At 40.0% G+C, this 21,099-nt stretch overlaps 1 protein-coding gene across 2 annotated transcripts in view; it reads left to right on the top strand.

Annotated features, from left to right (window-relative positions):
- LOC133122682 (RNA-binding protein 20-like) overlaps positions 1-21,099 on the top strand; it is a 46,403-nt gene that overhangs the window by 13,381 nt on the left and 11,923 nt on the right. For both annotated transcript variants that reach the window (XM_061232776.1, XM_061232775.1), the window contains exons 2-5: positions 17,039-18,053; positions 18,673-18,734; positions 19,195-19,286; positions 19,702-19,802. In XM_061232776.1, the coding sequence (XP_061088760.1) occupies positions 17,039-18,053; positions 18,673-18,734; positions 19,195-19,286; positions 19,702-19,802 (1,270 nt within the window). The remainder of the gene's footprint in view (positions 1-17,038; positions 18,054-18,672; positions 18,735-19,194; positions 19,287-19,701; positions 19,803-21,099) is intronic.

Raw genomic sequence — 21,099 nt, 5'->3', positions numbered from 1 at the left:
ATAACATCAAAATGAAAGAATTAAAAAAATAAACATATGATAAGATGATGATCATGATAATCATAATAAACCAAACCAATAAATTACACAGGAACAGACACTTTAGCACTCTATTTAGCACTTGTGAAAGATAACCTGGGTGGTGTTAGCAACTCATGTGTACAAACATACAGCCAAGTCTTGGAACAACAACAAAATCAACAACTAAGCAAGCTGCTGGCTGCTTGTATTAGTGCAGGCTTCATCTCCTGCTCATAATTTGTTTATTTATGTCAGGATTTACGGCAGTGATCCTGTGACAGTGGCACTCCCATTGCAAAATCTCATTCCACGGATCTAAATGACTACAGAGACTTATTATATGTCAGAGTGGCCTTTACTTCTTAAGACCCTGGGTGACAAATACTGTGTTCATTAATATGATTTCTCACTATGTTTATCCTCATTAAATATTTAGGCTGATTATTTTGGACATCCAAGTTTTTTAGTCATTTCAAGTTTGTGAAAATACAGAAGAGAAAAGTATTTATTTTCACAGAGTTAATAATTTGGAATTAGATTACACTCTCTGTATTGAAAAAGATATTTAGACATGAAAAACAAATCGCTGAGAAAAATATGACATTGAGCCATTACTAATGTCATGGTCCATTAGCATACAATTATACTGTAGGTTCTTATTGGCAATGTGTAAAGCAGGGATTTTTCAACAGCTTTGGCAAACGGTTCCTTTTCACACTAGTTTCTTTTTTTTTGGACGCAGCTGTCCGGAGCTGTTGGGTATCCTTAATTGGTTATGAAATAATTTGGCAAATGGCGATTTTACTTCCTCGCAAATATTGCAGTTGGATGGCTTCATGATTTCTTTACTGTCTTGAACATATTAAATATCCATCTGTTGTGTTTCAGTATATGGCTGTTTTTTCTTTCTTTAAGAAAGGAATAATTGATTTCATTTTTGGACATTTTCAATAAAAGTCTACATTTTGACACAGCATATCCCTAAGGCTTTTCATGCAGTGCTGTGGCGCATTTCACGGACCTGCATTCCTCAAAGCGCTGCTGCAGTGTTGGGCAGGGCCTGTAACCCTTGAGAGTCTAAAAAGATTAATATCATTGATGAATGGCATTTTTCATGTATACCACATTTCATTGCTTTTCCCAATCAATCTCAAAGGCTTTACACCAAATAGGTAAAATTAGTCTCCTCTAGTCTTGATAAACACCAGAATCCATGGGGTCCGTTCTGTGATCCACAGGATTAGTCCAATACAGAACATCTGGGAAAAGAATAAAAGCAATGAATGCTGTCAGAGCAAGGGGCTTAGATAACCCTACTCAACTCTACGTCCTGTGGGCCGCAGTGTCTGTGGGTATTTGCTCCTGTCATGCGCTACACCACCTAATTTCACTGTTTATTTTACCTGCCTTCAGATGATAAGCTAATTAGTGAAATGAGGTGGTGTACCACACGGCAGGAGCAAAAGTCTGTAGATACTGCAACCCACAGGACGTGGATTTGAGTAGCGCTGGACGAGATAGATATCAACTGTCAGATGGAACCCGGTGAAGATAATACTGTAGTTCAATTTAAATATTAAAAATCAATTATGTAAATACAACTAGTCAAAATGATCTGATCCCTCAGCCAGTGATATTTGGACAAATGTGGAAAGTGTAAGGTTAACAAAGTCAACATACTGTTTGTATATTTGGTGTACAACAGAATTGTTTTTTGTTTCAATCACAACATTTGTTGATCACTTCGTCTTATGAAAGGCCAAAGGCTCTTAGTGAAGGAATGCTTTAAAATGATCAACTATAGTGCAACTCACTTGAAACTGCGATGAATAAAATCGTTAAATCATCGTATCTCATCCCAATTGTTCATGAGATTGAAAATTATGTTTCTGGTCTGCCAAATTACTCTTAAACAGTTTGTGCTTAGGTAACAATATACATAGGAACCTTTCTCAGATTACAGAAGTGGATCTAATGTCTCAATCCTGTGTGAACAGGACATGGGGATTCAAGTCCATTTTGGCAAAGCCCTTTAAAAAATGTCGGCCATGACCTTCACTCCATCACAGACGAGACGGCTGGGCCACAACCAGGCCCCTCTACTCGCATCACAAATAAAGCCAGCCAGATGGGCTTGACTAATGGTGGACTGGCTGTGCAGGAGAGCTCTGCACCACCCGTCTCAGGGACTGAGTGACGTACTGTGTGCCTGATGAGAGTGATTTGAGGTAGGAAATGCGAACATCTGTCTGGAGTGTCATGGATCTCAAAAAAGACATCTTTGCGGTGGGAAAGGAAGAGCCATTTTAGAACCAGCGCTCCGCTTCCCAGATTCCCAGCAGGAGGCATACTTTTCCATGTGTGGACCAAGGGGATGTCGGAGAGAAGGGCCGGAGAAACATACCCCCGCCCCAAATCGGCCCAGGCACTTAATCCAGATCATGTGACAGGGTGTGATTGGCATTCGCAAGCTGATGCTGCTGACAGATGGTAATCTGCTATGCTTGCCCTGAACCAAGCGCCTGCATGAGGCGGGGGGTAGGTGCTTGGCAACGCGAGTGTCACGCAGCCTCGAGAGGACACACCGAAAGGGGCCTTGTAAATCCTGCCCATTTATTACACTCTGAAAGGCCAAAACCTTTACAGCCTCATCTTAATTCCATCGGTTTAACATGCTGCTCTCTGAGAAATTGTGAGAAACCTGCTCATTTAAAGTAAATTCAAGTAAGTGTTCATTTTTAAAATCATAAATACAGCGTAGTGGGTTCAGCAAGATTCACTGAGGCTAACTTTATTTTGTGAAATGTGATTTATTTTGTACTTGTAGGAAATTGCTTTATCGATTGATTTCTGTCATTGGAATAGACAGGGGCCTGACTGATAAAGATTGAAGATTGAAAGGTTCGCCCACATGCAAAGAACATGGCAAGTGGACATGAACAGAGGCCTCACTGTTGTGGGAATCGTGGGCCCAAGGCAGGGTGAGAGGACATCAAAAGGCCTGGACTAAAAAGTTTACTTTTACATTTTAAGTCAGCTCACAGATACTGCGTTTGCACAGGGCCCAGAATTTCATGCTGGACATGAATAAGTGGGGATGCTCAACACTTATTTTGCCATTGGGCTTGCCTCACATTAATAGGGCAACAGTTGTTTTTACAAATTAAGCACTTCACTGTGTCTTACAGGATATGAATACCCAGTCACCCAAGGAGGGGGGGGGGGGCATAACATTTCAGAAATCAGTTTGACAGATACTGTCAGCAAGTTACAGGTAAAACTGTGCCACTTTTCTTGGTGCTTGTCATCACCCTCGAACGAGCACACTCAAATTAATTTCTGAGATCATTGGTTGATCGAATAGGGCACCAGCCAGTATTTGCAGCCAGTATTTGAGCCACAAGTAAATCACAGATTGCTTGAGATTAAATGTATATTTGAAGTTTAGGTGGGATGTGTGAATTGCAGAAATTGCAGATATCAAATAAAATCTGTCAAGTTAGATTCTGTTGTCATCCTCAGCCTTCCTTTCCTGACAGAAGTACAATCTTGCCTGACGATGTATATGTTGAACTCTTATACATTTCGAAGCACAAGTTCCAAGTCCTTTTCATCTCTGTGCTATGGAACAATAATCCAAATATTCAGGGTGACACCTGAACCATCGAGGTACTGAGGACCTTGGGGCCAGGAGGAGGAAGAGGAACTGTCTAATCAAATAAGAATTCACTGCGGCACTCATTTGTCATGTGAAGATTCTGGATATGAATTTATACGGTTGAAAAAAAAAAACAGTTTTTATTGCCTCTAAGAAACTGAATTTCTATCCATTTCCGACGGAGAAGGCAATCAACCCTCACGGCTGCAACTGGTATCGCCTCATGTCCAAACCTGTGACGATGAGGCACATGGCTCAGCCCCAGTAATTGTGGGCGGGTGGGGGCAATAAATTGTGGTGTCTCCCAGCTGTCCTGGACACCCCTGGTTCTGATCAGCAGCCAAGCAACACGAGCTCACCCTCTGTGCCTCGTGATTACTTGGCAGTTCAATGCAACCTGTTTGATTTGTTGAAAAGTAGATGTAGTCCCATTTTTGTGAAGATGGATTGGCTTCTTCAGGAGGTCATGTCTCCTCCTCATTAGTCTTGATTTGAAAGGCCAGTTCTGAGCTGCACGGGATCCTGAACAATGAGACCTTAACAATGTGAGATATTTTAATGTATTCATTATTTTTATGTGCAATTATTAATTTGGAATACATTTTTTGGCTGAACTGCCCCTTTAAGTGAAATATGTTTAATTTCAAAACAAACAGTTTTAAAGGTCAACTGCCACATTTAATATTCAGCGCTCTGAATACCGAAAACAAGTTAAACCCCTCACTTATCTGACATGTAAAATAAATGGATTTGATTTAATCGCAAATTTTTCATTGTTAATTTTAATCAAATATATCAATTATCAATCAAATTACCAAAGTCGTTGATGGGCAGAGAAAACATTTGGATCCACCTTCATCAAAATGTGCAATTTCCAACCAGAATAAAATTACCTACATACGTTCCTTACCTACCTACCTCCCACACAGTCTTTCTGACCAAATGTCTCTACATTTCTTTCCATGACCTAGTATAACTTTACTGACTTTTATACTACATTTTCTATAAAGGTTCTAAGCATGGTTACAGTGTTCATGACACTGGTGGTCAATGCTCCTGTGCGTTTATAGAAGTCAATGCTCCAGTGCTTTAAAAGATTTGCTCCCTCCAAACAATCATAATATTCAGAATAGAAAAGCCTGATGATACTAGCCTGCTGAACTCACTTAAACATTCTTTTTTTAAGATATTGAAAACTCAAAATTTGCAATAGGTTATTTGGTGCCCTCAGGTGGCAGTTGCATTGTTGTTTATTGGAACAAGTTTGAAATTCTTTCAGCTCCACCTAGTGGTCTGAAATTCGTCTTCTACTTCAAAATCTTTAAATCATGTATTTTGTATAAGTGATGGTTATGAAGATTATTTGAAAGCTCTTGTTGCTGCCTTATTATTGCAGGAATGAATGCAGTGAATTGTATGAAAATGTTTGCTAATATTTGCAACAAACCACTAGAGTGACAGTGGGTACCTGGCTTTTGTATTGCCACACAAAATGGCATCCTAGCACCAAAGAATGCTAGTCAGAGTTTGTGGTTGCGGTTGTCAATTAAAGTGCATTATGGAAGTAAACAGCAGTGCCTATAATACTTAGCACAGTCAGTGTGTTAATACCCCATTTCTGTAGAGTGTCTGCACTGTTCTCAGACTTTATAAGTCACTAAGTAGAGCTTAAGCTTCAAAATGGACCGTTTTCCCTATACTTAGCAGCACTGGTGCAAAGATCTATTTTATGGTCTATGACTATATGTGTGATCACTTGTTCTTTAAAACAATGAAAAGACCTGCCCACTACTCTGTGAGTCATGGCCACTTACACGAGTTAAATGCTGTTATGAAGCATCACCGTTATTTCAGTATTTATGGCTGTTGTGTTTGTATGTGCAATAGCAACCAAGTACATTTGCATTAGCAATCAAGAAGAACAAAAATAGTTTTTCTAAAGTTGTGTTTTGTTGTGCTTCTGTTGTGCTTCTGCTGCTGTAGCCTATCCACTGAGAGGTTTGATATGTTGTCTGTTCATAGATGCTCTTCTGCAAACCACTGCTGTAAAGCATAGTTATTTGCTTTACTGTCACCTTCCTGTCAGCTTTGACCAGTCTGGCCCCTCTCCTCTGACCTCTCTCTTTAACAACACATTTTTGCCTGCAGAACTGCTGCTCACTGGATGTTTTTTTTTTTTTTTTTGCAGCATTTTCTGCATACTCTAGAGTCCAAGGAGATCAGCAGCTTCTTAGATACTCAAAGCACCCTGTCTAGCACCAATAACCATTCCACGGTCAACATCACTTAGATCACATTTATTCCCCATTCTGACATTTGGTCTGAACAACAGCTGAACCTCTTGACCACGTCTGCATGCCTGTATGAATTTAGTTGCTGCCACATGATTGGCTGATTAAATATTTGCATTAACAAGCTAGTGGACACATCTACCTATTAAATTGCTCACTGAGCATATAGCTACATGTTGTGCATATGAAGCATATGTAGCTATTTTGATTCATTTTCAAGCAGCAAGTGTTGGCATTGTACAGTGTTTGCAAATGTATGGCAATGTTTTATTTATACTGTACATACACTGATGCAGCAAAACATTATGACCACCTAATATGCTGTTGGTCCTCTATGTGCAGCCAAAACAGCTCTGACCCACTGAGGCAGGGACCTCTGAAGGTGCCCTGTGGTATGTGGCACCAACACGTTAGCGCCAGATCCTTTAAGCCCTGTAAGTTGTGAGGTGGACCCGTGTGGATCGGACTTGTTGTTCCACCACATCCCACAGATGCTCGATTGGATCAGGATCTGGGGAATTTGGAGGCCAGGGCAAGACCTTGAACTCCTCATCATGTCCAAACCATTCCAGAACAATGTGTGCAGTGTGGCAGGGTGTATTGAAAGAGGCCACTGCTGAAAGAGGCCACTGTCATTGGAGGAATACCGTTGCCATGAAGGGGTGTACCGGGTCCGTAATGATGCCACGTGTCAAATTGATGTCCACAAAAATTACCGGACCCAGGGTTCCACAGCATTTGGGACTCAACAGAACATGTTGACTACAAGAACCAACTGTCTAATATATCCCAGACCTTCAACCTAACCTGTAGTTATTAGAACGTCATTAGCTTCATCTGTGAGTGCTCATAATGTTTTGGCTCATCGTGTAACGTCACATTGATCCTCAAATGAGCTAAAGCCACTGAGCTTCCAAGGTATTCATGCAGAGAAAGAGAAGCATTTTTCTTTCATAAACATTCAAATATGCAGACTGATAAACTGACACATTGAAATCACATTCCATGAAACAGGTTCACTTCAATGGCACAGAGACCTAAAGTATGGCATAAATCGCATGAAAAGAGGCTAGAATTTCAGTGACATGTCCTGAGTGATTTAAACATGCCTTGCAACGATAACTCCCGTCATGGATTTTGACTGAAAGTTTTGATCATATCAACGAAGCGTGGGACTACTAGTGGCAAAATCAATTTTAAAAGGTTCATGGCTCAGTGGTATAAGCGTGTGGATCTAAAAGGAGAGATTTAGGATGTGGGTTGTTCTTTCCCCTGTCTCACTCTCCCTCTCCCCCTACCCCCCGTCCCTGCTGCAAAGCCAACAGATGGGACTGCTGTAAATCTGTCATACTGCCACCTCGCAGGGAATCAGATGCCTGTGTGCTTAGGTAGAGAAGGAGTTGTTTATGGCCAGTGGTAGCAGAGCCGGAGGAGTGTTTAGGCTTCAAATGTCAGGGTAGTTTGTAAATAATAACCACACGGTAAAGGCCCAATGTCAAACCAAAGTGGGCTTGCTATTCCGTTGCACTTTTAATAAAGATTCTAGTTGTTAGGTTCTGAACAACTGCAATATGGGGGAAAACAGAATGAAGCAATTAAAAGCCCCTTATGACCCACATGAAGCATAAACTAATTAAAACTATTATTTCACAGGGAGATGCACTGTCACCAAAACTGTTATATGTCAATCAGGACCCAGATCTAGAAATTTGTGGTGTCATGAGCTGGGACTCATCTGAGGTCTGGCAGAAATTATAAATAATTCAGCTGTGGAATTAGGTAGTTCTGATGCCAGAGGACAGATTTATATTCTTGAATCATTACCATACTATGTGAATTGCAATGACAGATTGGTGGGTGAAACTCAGAACATACACTCATATGGAACACAGTTACACACCAGAACCCAATATGACCCTCAACATCAAAGAAGGTCAACAAATGCCATGTGCACAACTGAAATCAGGTGCTCTACCACTGGCACTAGAAGCAGGTCAATGGAACGGCACCTCAGAATGAGAAATACGTTTTATTTGTGTTTTGGAAGAAAATGAATGTTTCATGTTCTACTGTCCTCTATAGAATGACCTAAGACTTGACTACTTGCACAAAGAAAAGATTTCTGGATGCACAATGACCTCGGGTTGGAATGCTGTCTTAACAAGGGGCATATGTAGAAAGCTGAACATTTCTTACACCCTGGGACAGATAAAAAATACAACATGTATTTGTTTATTATTATTATTATTGCTATTATTGGATATTATGATATATTCTATTATTATTGCAAAACGCAAAGAAATGACATAACATCTTCCCAATGGCTCCGATTAATTTAAATGCCTACTCACAGCTGTGTGGACATAGCTGTATACCTGGACACCAGGGGCCTTCTCAGACGCCATACTAGCAAACCGCAGTATGTCAGTCAGTCCGCCCACGGTTTGCAACAGGATGTTCAACGCACCACCGTTTCTGATTAAAAAAACGTTTTGCTACGTTCAGCCCCGACAAAAATTCGTTCTCCAGCCTTTAAAGCATAGGCCTACGTCATTATTGATTCGGGATACACCCCCGACACAACCACCAAACAAGAACAAACATACCTCAAAGCCTGCTGTAAAACGTTGCACATCGTTGGGAGAGTTGAACGATACAACACAGAAACCGTTGCAAAACGTTTTCAGATTTAACATGCCCCAGTGCTAAAACTGTCTCATTTCATGGTTTCGTCATTTTCCCAATGTTGAAATATTGCAAAATAGTGCCACCTGGTGACTGCTCAAACCTTCAGTGCAGGTAATGTTTAGCGTCATGTGGAGCATGTTTCTGTTGTCCATTTGATTTATCTTAATCTCAGAAATAACCTACATAAGGCGCAAACCTTTACCTGCAAACGCAAACGTAAAATGTTTGATTTACATATGAAAAATTATCAAAAATTATTGAAATGTGAACATGTGAAATGTGGTCAAACAAAAATAAATAAAAACAAATATCAAGTTAGAGATAGTCCAAAAAGCGCTGTGTCTTGACACCTCTTTAATTCATCGTAACCATGTTGGGGTTGTAGGTCACGTTTGAGAATCTGCGCAAAACTGTTCGGCACATTGATTTGTAACGGGGATAGTTGAGCTTGTGGCTTAATAAATTCAAGGAATAACAGCAGTACTGTATAGCAGACTAAATGCGATAGCTAGGCTACGTTTCCAAAAAAGGAAAAAGACTAAAGGTAAGGTTTTATGGCAAGGGGGAACTCACCCATATCAAAAATATGTTTTTATTCAGACGCTACAATGAATACAGCTATAAAATAACGATTTCTATGTAGTATATTCTAAATCAAACAGAAGCGTCTAATCTGACACCCAAAATATCTATAATTTTGCATTTACAACGTTTATGAAGACTACTGATATGTAACTAAATATTTCCTAGTGACCTGGGTGTCCGCAACCAGACTCTAGTCCATTGACTACATTTTCTGCAATTTTGTCACCAGAAATGCGTGATGTACACATACGTCAAATACATTATTACCGTTTGAGGGTAAAATAGGATGAAAATTGGTTTACTCATACATTAGTAGGGTTCATTTAATTCATGCAGATGAAATTACACTGTGAAGTGGACATATTAATTTATGCGTTAAACCAGTTTTGCCTGCTCATTTTGCAAGGAAAAACAGTTCTATAGAAAAATAGAAAAAGAAAATGAGGTTGTATATTCAAATTGGAGAAGAAGAAAAAAACATCTTTAATACGTCTACGTCTTTAATACTCGTTGCACTTCTCTAGTGGGAATCTATACTGAAATTCCAATTATGTTAGTTTCGCCACAAACATTGCAACTCCCAGGGGAAATGTCATCTACGTAAATGGCAAAATCCATTGCTCTGATACACTCAAAAAATTATTAGTAAATCAAATTATATCAGTTGAAGTCACATATACTAAAGTCACAAATACTGTACTGTATTTGAAGTTAAATCCAATTATTACTTTTTGTTTGTTTTGGAAAGCCCCAATTTATTAATTTATTTTTTCAGCAATTATTGAAAATGAATAATTATGTATTACTACTACTATGATTAGGATTATTATTGTTGTGGTTATTGTTTCTGTTGTTAAAAGCCCCTTTCCTTTTTCTAATTCTGTATAATATCAATTCTCCCTAATCATAATATCCATCCATCCATCCATTTTCTGAACCCGCTTATCCTGATCAGGGTCGCAGGGGGGCTGGAGCCTATCCCAGCATACATTGGGCGAAAGGCAGGAATACACCCTGGACAGGTCGCCAGTCTATCTCAGGGCACACACACCATTCACTCACACACTCATACCTACGGGCAATTTAGACTCTCCAATCAGCCTAACGTGCATGTCTTTGGACTGTGGGAGGAAACCGGAGTACCCGGAGGAAACCCACGCAGACACGGGGAGAACATGCAAACTCCGCACAGAGAGGCCCCGGCCGACGGGGATTCGAACCCAGGACCTCCTTGCTGTGAGGCGGCAGTGCTACCCACTGCACCATCCGTGCCGCCTAATCATAATATGATAATATAATAATTAGCAACAGTGGTAGCAGTAATAACTGAGTATTGTCATTGCGTTAAGTGCTTTAAGAGATTATCTGTACCTCGCTTTATGTAGAACTCTTTATGAGTTTTTACATCTGAAAATGACTATCAATCTGTATATAACATCAAATAAATAACAGAACTTTAAAAGCTATCACTATAACAACATGTTAAAATGAGTCAATGGCCTTGATTCAAGTAAGCATACAATACACAATTTAGAAGGTTCATTGTGGGAATTTCTAACTCCATAAGAAGTAATTGTGTTTTGCAAATAAATATATAAATATGAATCAAACTAAGGATATGCCTTTGCTTATCAGTTAGCACATTGGATCAACCAGGGCAGTTTAAAAATAACACATTTGTACTTGCATTTGTTTGACATGCATTGCAACACAATGTCACTTAACTGAAAATAAATTGTGTCCTGTTGATATCAGAAGTTCACATGAATGAAAGAACACAATATATCCTCAGATCCTCTCACAATAGATGCAAGTGAAATTATAAACCAGGTAAGTGTCAGTATGACAGAATATTTTATGTGCACACACATACGGAATGTGGATTTTTCAGTAGGGAATCGTGTTTAATGAAGTGGTACGCAAGCCTTTAGTCCGATTAGCTTGGTTAGCAGTCCATCGACTGCGCGGTCGGACCGTGCACTTGTGACATTTCATCACTCTCCTCCTGCCTGCTGGCACGCGAATGCAGGCAGAGCTTTTTGGCCACAGCGGGACCAGAGAGAGGGGCTATGAGAGAGCTGTGGTTAAAGTACACAGTCACGCACAGCAAAGTTTGTCTACAGTGGATCTGCCCTTCAGGTTGGTGTTTCTTTTGTGTTCATGCTGGTGTAACAGAACTGGGGATGAGGAGCAGATTGGATCATTGTGCCCGTTCGCCTGCAGGACAGGTCTCGTGTTGAGCGTCTTGTTTAGCACACATCTGAATGATCTTCGCCATCTGGCCTGTCACAGCTTCACTTCCGATAATAAAAATGTGTTCGGTCGCTTCAGAAAACATTGGTTTCTTCTTCTACGTTGCAGTTAGACGCAAGTGTGAGAAGCTGTATCAAGCTGTCAGTACGCCACTCGAAAGCAGTGTTTTGTTTGGTTGTAATGAAGCAGGAGCCAGTAGCAAACCATTTCAGTGGTTTTGTATCAGTCTGCTGGTAATTACTGGTGCTTTTAATGGCGCAATTAATTTATCTCAAAGTTTTGATTTTATTCTTCTTCATGTGTCGCTCTTCGGACAGGCTTGTGCTTTGGGAATATGTCTACTTGTAACTAGTTTTTTTTTAAATGGTGTTTTGGAGAAAATCCTGTGTTTAACTTGTCTTTGCCTGTTAATTGAACTTGCTGAACGGGTTCTCAGATGGGTCACTCTGCATTTAGGTGATTTTTCCTGTTGCTGTGATTATAAGTAGGCTCTACAATGTTTTTCTTAATATGTAGCAATCAAACTGTGGAAATAATATAATCTAACCCTTCAAAGAGTAATCCATTGCTGTCAATTACCAGTAGTGACTGTTGCACTGTCATTGTCAATCTTTGCTGTTAGTGTATGGTTCAATATGTTCATTACGCTGTCACTTATTGTGAAAAAAAACAAAGCAGCTAGGAACATTCAAATCACATATTTGTGATTTTACAACGGGCATAATCTCAGGAGGTACTATAAATGAGTTCTAAATACAGTATACATTTCTGGAGCTACTACAGTATGAATCACCATAATGGATTGCTTATCAGTAGGTTAACTACTAGATTACATTATATGTAATTTGCAGTACATATCATTTGGCTGACGCTTTTATCCAAAGTGACGTACAGTTGATTAGACTAAGCAGGAGACAAGGTTAAGGGCCTGGCTCAAGGGCCCAAGGGCTGTGCGGATCTTACTGTGCCTACACCGGGGATCGAATCATGGACCTTGTGGGTCCCAGTCATGTGCCTTAACCACTAAGTTAGTTTTGGTGAATGCTAGGTTAATTTAGTGCTTATACGCTCAGTGACCACTTTATTAGGTAGACCTCTACACCAGCTTGTTAATGCAAATATTTAATCAGTCAATCATATGGCAGCAACTAAATGCATAAAAGCATGCAGACATGGTCAAGAGATTCAGCTGTTTTCAGACCGAATGTCCAAATGGGGAAGAAATGTGATACAAGTGACTTTGACTGTAGAATGACAGGATGGTTTGACACTGCTGATCTCCTGGGATTTCCACACACAACAATCTTTTGCAGAAAATGCTGTAAAATGCCAGACTGGTTGAAGCTGACAGGAAGGTGACAGTAAAGCAAATAACCACACATTACAATAGTGGTATGCAGAAGAGCATTTCTGAACACACAACACGTCCAACCTCTAAGTGGATAGGCTACAGCAGCAGAATAATGAATAAGTCAAAAACAATATGTCTACTACATATTTAATAAAGTGCTCACTAGGTGTATTCCTTATTTTATGAATATTAGTGCTCCATATGAGCATAACTGCATAAATACAGTTTGACTGACGCTCTGATATGCATCTCAGGTCCATCATTTGTAATTTGTAAGTCAACACTTCATCAGCATCACTCTTGAACGGGTAAATAAAGCATCAGAAGTGTTTGGAATGGCGATGAAAACCTCAAGCTAGGTAAAATGCTGGGGCACAAGTGGCTGGAAGCTCTTTTCGAAAGCAGAAACCTATTAAACCTATTAAATAACCTATTAAATAGAAACCTAAAAAATAAAAGATCCAGAAAAATTGCTCTACTGACTATGGAGACCAAGGCATTCGGGTTCAAGATTGATGTGTATTATATTGGAAACTCATAGCATTAATTATAAGGTACATGGTCACTAACTTTATTTAAAAGCGTCTGCCAAATAAAATGTAATGTAATGCTATGGGGATGCTAATGTGCCAGCACAATGAAATCCATGCCTTAGAGGAGCACAGATGCTAATGATTTTTATCGAGGTGTTTGATAAGCTTTGGTTTGATTGGCAGTGTAAAGACATGCACCTCCGAGACCATTCTGTTTAGTACATTTAATCTCATGACCTAGCTGGACTTTCCAAAGTTAGCAGGACGGCAAGAGTGATTACCCTTAAGCACAGCCAACTCACTCTGAATCCATATTTGTCTCAGGGACTGTGTCAGAGGAGAATATTTTTAGGTATGAGTCATCTCCAAGCGTGGTGTAAACATAATCTTTTAACGAGCATGCTCATTCTGAGGGATTACATGTGGTGGAGTTATTATTATAACTATCATTATGTTTGATCAATTTCTGGGTTCACGCCTGAACTAACATGGAACACAAATTTCAACATTGTAAACACCTTGTAGCACATAGCCCATTTGTACAGTGGTAGTTTTACTGCACCTTAATGCATACAAACTCAAGGGTGCAGCAACCCTCTTTCAGAAGTGTCTGAGGGGAGTGCAACTCTGTTCCACATTGCACACGTTGTGGTGGGGAGAAAGTTACCAAAATGGGATGAGAAATTAAGAATAGCTAATAGCGAAACAACATGGTGCCAATCCTGTGAACACACATTATTACCGGTGAAAATATGAAAATGTTTTTATGAAAGCTATTTGAATGTTTGTTTTTTTCTTTCTATCTTAATTGCCTTTATATTGCCTATTATTATTATTATTTAATTTTTTTAAGTCATCATCAGTATATGTTTGATCGGTTAATGGATTGATTATATTTGAAAGAATGCAGATGTCTTACAGCCTGCAAACTGGAAAACAGGTCTGGAAAAAACACACAAAAAACAATGTTGCTGTCTGTCCGTTTCAGTAGCTGCCGGAAATTTAATAAAACAGCTGCTGGTCCGAACCCTGTAGACTGTAGGGACAGCAGTAAGTTCAATCCAAAATTCCCTTCATTTCTCATTTCAAGGTTAGACTTTGTTCCTAAAGATTTTTTTTTTTTTTTTCAATTCCATCAGCCTGTGTGGAAAAAAGAAGAAATGGATTCACTATAAATGGATTTTCCGATTTAAAGTAATCACAAACCTTCACCTTCACCAACAGAGAGATATTGATTTGCACTACCATTAGAAACCTACTGCACAATGGAGTTTTGAGGCATGTACACCCAGTTATCTTAGTCATGCTATGTGATTTATCTATAAGTACACAGAGAATTAAACACCAATTTTTACCTACAGTATTTTACACTAAACAGTAACCAGGACCAGACAGTCCAGTCCATGTGATGCATGGGTTTGTTCTTACAGGCTTGATACATTATTAAAAATACATTATGCAAGATAATAGTTTCAGTTGGCACAACAAAAATAGAAAAATGCCACTTCATTAGTTTTAGTTGGAATAATTTTGAATTCTTACATCTCAAAATAATATATACCGTACATTCCATTGCATTGGTACTAAAGGACAATGGACAGTGGGCAACATATTAACTTAAAATACTGAATCTCCTTCATCTATTTTGGTAATACATTTGAAATTTACAGTCTGTTGGACCTGTGGTCTCCTTGTATAGTACATATTAGAAACAAATTGTTATTTGTTCCTGGTACCTTGCATATGCCGTTAGTTATCCTGATTTGAGTCATGCTTGCATCATCTATTGACTGAATGCAAGCACAAATGTCAAGAGGTTTATCATGCATTGCAAAACCAAATTTAGATGTTATTCAGGAGACGTTTTTATCCAAAGCCACGTAGAAAGAACTGCATATAAAGTTAATTAGAACATACAGAGCAGGTTGGAGCTACAATTCACAAAGAAACCATTGTAAAGCCATGGACATAATTTCCAGTACACATGGGAAATAGGCCAAGCAAGGAATTAGGACTAACTACAGTACCGTCAGGAAGTTAGGAAAATGATGGTAAACAAAACCATCGAACTGGAGTTTGCCAAACCTCATTGGAATTATGACTGGAAAAGAGTGCTATGGTCAGATGAGACCAAAATAGAATATCAAATATGCCGGTGGGTCATTGATGTTTCGGAGATGTTTTGCTGCCAGTGATCCAGGGGCACTATTTAAGATCAAGGCCACAATTAACCCTCCTATTATGTTAAAATGTTATGACCAGTTTTACATTTGGGGTCAAATTGAGCCCAACAGTCGAAATAAACACAAAAAATATTGTAGCAGAACAATCTTGTCACGTAGTGTGTCACCTACTTATTGTCTCCCAAATCACTAGCCTTTTATCCATAAATATGAAAAATCTGTGAGAAACATCATTTTAGAGCCTGAGGTACAGGAAGTCAAACTTTGGCACCTGTTTGGGAAAATGGCACCAGAATGTTGTATATTTTCTCACATTCTATACAGATGCAGAGGGTCAAAATAACACTGCAAAACACATTTGCATGGCAAGTTGGAACAGTACTTTGCATATTATTATGCGTATTGCATTTTCACTGTTTAATCCCACCAAATTTGAAAATGAAAAAAAATCATACAGTATCAACATAAAAAAGGGTTAACTGATTTTTAAGAGATGTCAAACACTGAAATTGACCCCAAACATAATAGGAGTGTTAATTCAACAAAGTACCAGGACATTTTGGCAGAGCTGTCTCAGCTTCCAAGCAGCTCCAAGGGTGCCAATAACTCTGGAGCCCACTGTACATTGTCCAATAAACTCATAATTTGTTTCAATTTATACATAGTATGGTGCATGGAAAACTTTTTTTTTGTTTGTTTCAGCTGAATATTTGTATATTTGCATGTACCTTTTCACAATACTGGTAATGGAAAGAAAGGACATTCATTGCAACTTCATAAATCATTCCCCATTTTGACATGGATTTACTACCTCACTATTACATGTTGACTTTATGAGCTAGGAATGTAAAACAACGGCGTAATTTGAGGAACAAGCAGCAGGTGGATTAGGAGGTGATAATCCTGTCAAAAGATTCAGTTGCACATATCCACATTTGTAGAATTCAAAAGATCATTCTATGTCAGCAGAATATACGCAACATTTAATGTAAATACTGCTCCGTGACTATAAGTAGCTGGTGTTTCCCTAGCCCTAGTCCATGAGGCACCATTTATTGAATGTCTCATGGAAGATCGCCTTCATACCCCTCTGAACAAACCATGCCCTTCCGTGACTAAAACAACTTTATCTTGGGTCTGTGCCACCACTAATCTAATTGGTTTTGCAGCTTCCTCTGTGTAAAAAGGAGAAAGTGATTAGTTTGAGTGAGAGATATGGCAGGACTGATTAATAGCGGATGATACTAAATTTAGCCCCCATGTGAGCACATCCATCAGTATCTGAAAGGACTACTCAGTTAAACACGGTCATTGCTTGAAAGGGGGAATTAGCAGGATGTCTACCCAGCCACCAGATGACAAGAAGCTGAACTGTATCAGTTCCATGCTAGCGGCATATTCTGATATTCTGTTGAGAAGTAGCCATGCCGTATTAAATTAGCTGAACATTTACAATATTACTTTTTTTGTCTTAGTGCTGGTTCATTGGATCATCCCGAAAAGCGGCCCCTCCCTGTCGGCAGCCAGCTGAGTGGGGGCGGCCAGCACCCCTTGGTCCTGACCCCAGCCGGCCTGCAGCTAGCCCAGCTCCAGGCCCAGCTCACCCTCCACCGGCTCAAGCTGGCCCAGACGGCTGCCAGCGGCAACACGGCCGCAGCCGCCAGCGTCTTAAACCAGGTGCTTTCAAATGTGGCTATGTCCCAGCCCTTCTTCAATCAGCTGAGGGCCCCCACTTTGATCAGCACCGCTCATGGCCAGGCTGGTGGGGCCCAGCTGGGTCCAGGGTTCCCCACTAGTGCGCTGGCCTTTCCTCCACCGAGCTCTGCCCTGGGGCCTCTAGTCGGAGGGGGTTTCGGCTCTGGCGGGGGCTCCCACAGTCCAAATCCTGGTGGGATGAGGCTTAACTGCTATGGAAGTGGCTTGCCCCAACCGCCAGGTCAGCAGGCTTCAGAGTATGGAAAGAAGGCTGGCAGCACGTTCCCCTCCTCGTGCCAGGGCAGCAGTGATGGGGCTCGTGCGCCCGTCGTCGCCCAGGTCGACGGAGTGCACCGGGGCGGGTTCCAGAGGGACCTTTTCGGGTTGGATGGACAGGGACAGCCATCTGCGTTTGCCGGAGAGCAGAAATCCAGCGCGTTCCCGTCGGGCGGACACAAGGACCAGCAGTGGCAGGGCTTCTCTCAAGCAGGGCAGCTGGATATGACCCCCAACACGGCCACCGCATGGGCACCCGGGCGCCAGCCACCGTTCCACATAAGAGCCGAGCTGTACAACCCCGAAGAGCCGACCGCAGACCCCAAGTTCAACTCTACCAGCGGGGCCACTGGTGCCCAGGGGTTTGAGGGATATCAGCAACTCCAGCCAGGGGACGACTCTTTCTCTAGAGGCCCAGTGCCCCTGCAGCCCCACCAGCTCAACGACTTCCACGCCGTGACCCCCGCACTCCTGCCACACCAGTGCACCATCTGTGACAAGAAGGTCTACAACCTCAAGGTGGGTTGACGTTGTTTGCCTGACCTGCAACCTTGGAAATAGGTCTTCTCACTAGTATTGGAGAACATTATATTCTGTGCCTTTCTATTTATAAATATCAGGATGTCTTGCTTTTTATTCATGTTGATTTTGCCATTTCTTTAAAGGTCTATGCATATACTTTTCAAGAAGCTTAACAAGCACGGCATTCTCAATGTTCTCTTACTTTGCTGGTGATTTCTTTGAAGAGGAAAATTACTTCTAAAAAGTTTAATTATTTACCTATTTTTCTATTCTTTTTTTAATGAAACTTTTTTGAAGCTTTATATCCCTTTTTTAGTGCAAACTATTTTCTCTTCAATTGATAATATTTCACTGGTTCAACGCACCACACAAATCAGATTTTTTCATACTAAGAACTGTTCACTACTTTACCAACTATTTAGAGAAAATTTAGCTGGCTGCAACAATAATTTTCTGGCAACATTCTGTCCTACAAAAAGTGTCATTCCAGTATGATGTATTTGGAGCGGTTGTCTTTTTAATTACCCAGTAGTCATGAGATCGATGTATACACAGAGGACTGAGTCAGCCAGGTCACTCACAGTGAATCGGTGCCTTGTGCTTGTCTTTTTTGCAGGACTGGGATCACCATGTGAAGGGGAAACTGCACCTGCAGAACTGTATGCTTTACACCGAGGGGTGAGAAAGGCATGCAAGATCCATTACTCTGCTTGGATTTAACAGCACTCCATGTTAAATTCATTTTGAGGTAGATGACTGAAACAACCCAGATCAGTGCCATGATACTATATTTCTCTTGACTATTAACTGGCTTTAACATTCCAAACCTGGCATGCTTTGTCTTATTTGACTGACTCATTTGCATTGCTTTAGTTTCCGACATTCATTGTTGGCATGTCTAACTTTTTTCCTTTTACTGTCATAGATGCTATCTCTGTTATTTCTAACAATAACTGCTCCTGCATAATTTGTGCAAGGCAGTTTTATGTGCAAAATAAATGCCCCTGTTTAGAACAAGATTTATTTTGTACTTATTTAAAATATATCTTCCGTCTTGATGGCCAGAACATGAGCTGACACAAGATATAGCCAGTGTGTGTGCTATGGCCAGCTGTAACTTGCTTGCCTCCTGTTTTAGCATCTCTGCTGGATCAGCTAACTTCCCAGAGCCTTCTCAAGGATGTCTGAACACCTCACTAAATAACTCTGTGGCTTCCACTGCTAATCAAGGTAAATATCAGACTGTCTTTCAAATCTGCATCACAGGAACAGGGTGTGAATGAAAAAATTAATACTATGGAAATATAGAATATTTTCCATATTGGTGAGCTCTCACTTTGGCAATAGGGTGTAGTCAGTAGTAACGTAGTAAGCAGTACTCATTTTTATATTAATTAAATAATTTTTTTGTTTTGTTACATTTTGGATGAAGCAAAATAAAATAATTTGAGAATAGTTGGAAAAGACAAATATTGATTGAATTTTAAAAAATGTATAATTATAATTAATTGTGCATTTAAAAGACATCTGGAAGCATGTTAACAGGCCAATATGACAATTATTTCCATATCATCCATTTTTAATTTTTACAATTTTCGGGAGAGATGTGAATGTTTTTGTCAGTCATGTTTTCTGTGCTCTTCAGACATATCCACTGGGAACACCTCTCCTTATTTGCATGCTGCTCCAATGATGACACACCCCTTGACAGGGATGGGATTTACATTGCCTTTAAGTGGGTTAAAGGTCAGTAAACTATTACATCAGTGTAGCTAGAAAGTAGAATTAATTCTGGAAATACATTAGTACTATACAGAAAAGGGAGAGGTATGTTTGTTGAATTGCACGTCAGTATGGGACCGAATACTTAAGTGTTTGAAGCATGGATTTGTAGGGAATCAAACTTGGCGTCTCCAAAATGTTTCATCCACATTCCCGCTTGACATTTTGGGATGTGGGTGGGTGGCATTTTTCACCTTTTACATTCTGATATTATTCAGACAGATATAACAATAATAGGAGCAAGTTCAACTTGATGCATAACCTATTTTAAGTTACATCTATTAGACAACATAAGATTTCTAAAGGCAACTGGTTTCCATAATTTAATTTATCATTCATGCTGCAGCATTTATATTTCAATATATGCATGGAGGTAAGCTTCCCGCTGAACTAAAAGGCTCTATAAAGCTAATGGAGTGAAAATATTTTATGATTTTAATTTTTGTCTATTGTCTATAGACAATTATTAGCCTGTGTTTGGAAATAAAATAAAACAATAAATCAAGCTACACATGTGCAAATGAGCACATTAAAGGAACGGTATGTGTGCTATTCAAAGCCTTTTGGAGGTAGCCAAGTGGTGTAGGTCACTAGAGGTGACTTTCGTCAAGCGGTGTGGACAATATCAACGCCGGTTATGTTGCAGTAAAAGATTTCCGCCGCGTAACATCACCAGGTTCATTACGTACTGCACACTGAGCTCCAAAAATGCCTCAATGATGCCAAGCGCATGGGTCCTTAGACGTTGCAGCTGCTCTTGGGGCATTCGTAGACAGTCATGTGCTATAGAGAGTGACAGGTACTGGAAATCTGCAGGCAAAGGGACAGCCACATGCCAATAGGGAAGAAGAGCCCTCCGACCTCACGGGCACAGATGTAGCGGTTTATCTAAGACACAACCACAGGGAAGCACTATCGCTGCAGGTATCAATTATTTAGTTATTGATTACTATATCAATGCTTTTTTATGCAATAAAGATAAAAAAAATAATAATATGTAGAAGAAAATCTTTTGAAATAACACAATGAAGGATCTGAATGATTCAACAAATAATTGCATTCAGAGGGGAAGGGATCCCATTTACAGCAACAGCCATGCTATTTCACCCACACGTTCTACGAATGCACTCAGATAAAAGATTTAAAAAGTCTTTCAACTCCGAATATTATTGGATTTCAAGTCTGTCTTTGAAGTGCCAAGCTTTCAACCAGTCGAAATTTGTCAGAGCAAAACTCATGCATTTACAGTTCTTTCAAGATT

The sequence above is a fragment of the Conger conger genome, chromosome 2 (assembly GCF_963514075.1).
Source record: "Conger conger chromosome 2, fConCon1.1, whole genome shotgun sequence".
Taxonomy (NCBI): domain Eukaryota; kingdom Metazoa; phylum Chordata; class Actinopteri; order Anguilliformes; family Congridae; genus Conger; species Conger conger.
The sequence above is the reverse complement of the archived record's forward strand: the minus strand, read 5'-3'. Positions and strand labels throughout refer to the sequence as shown.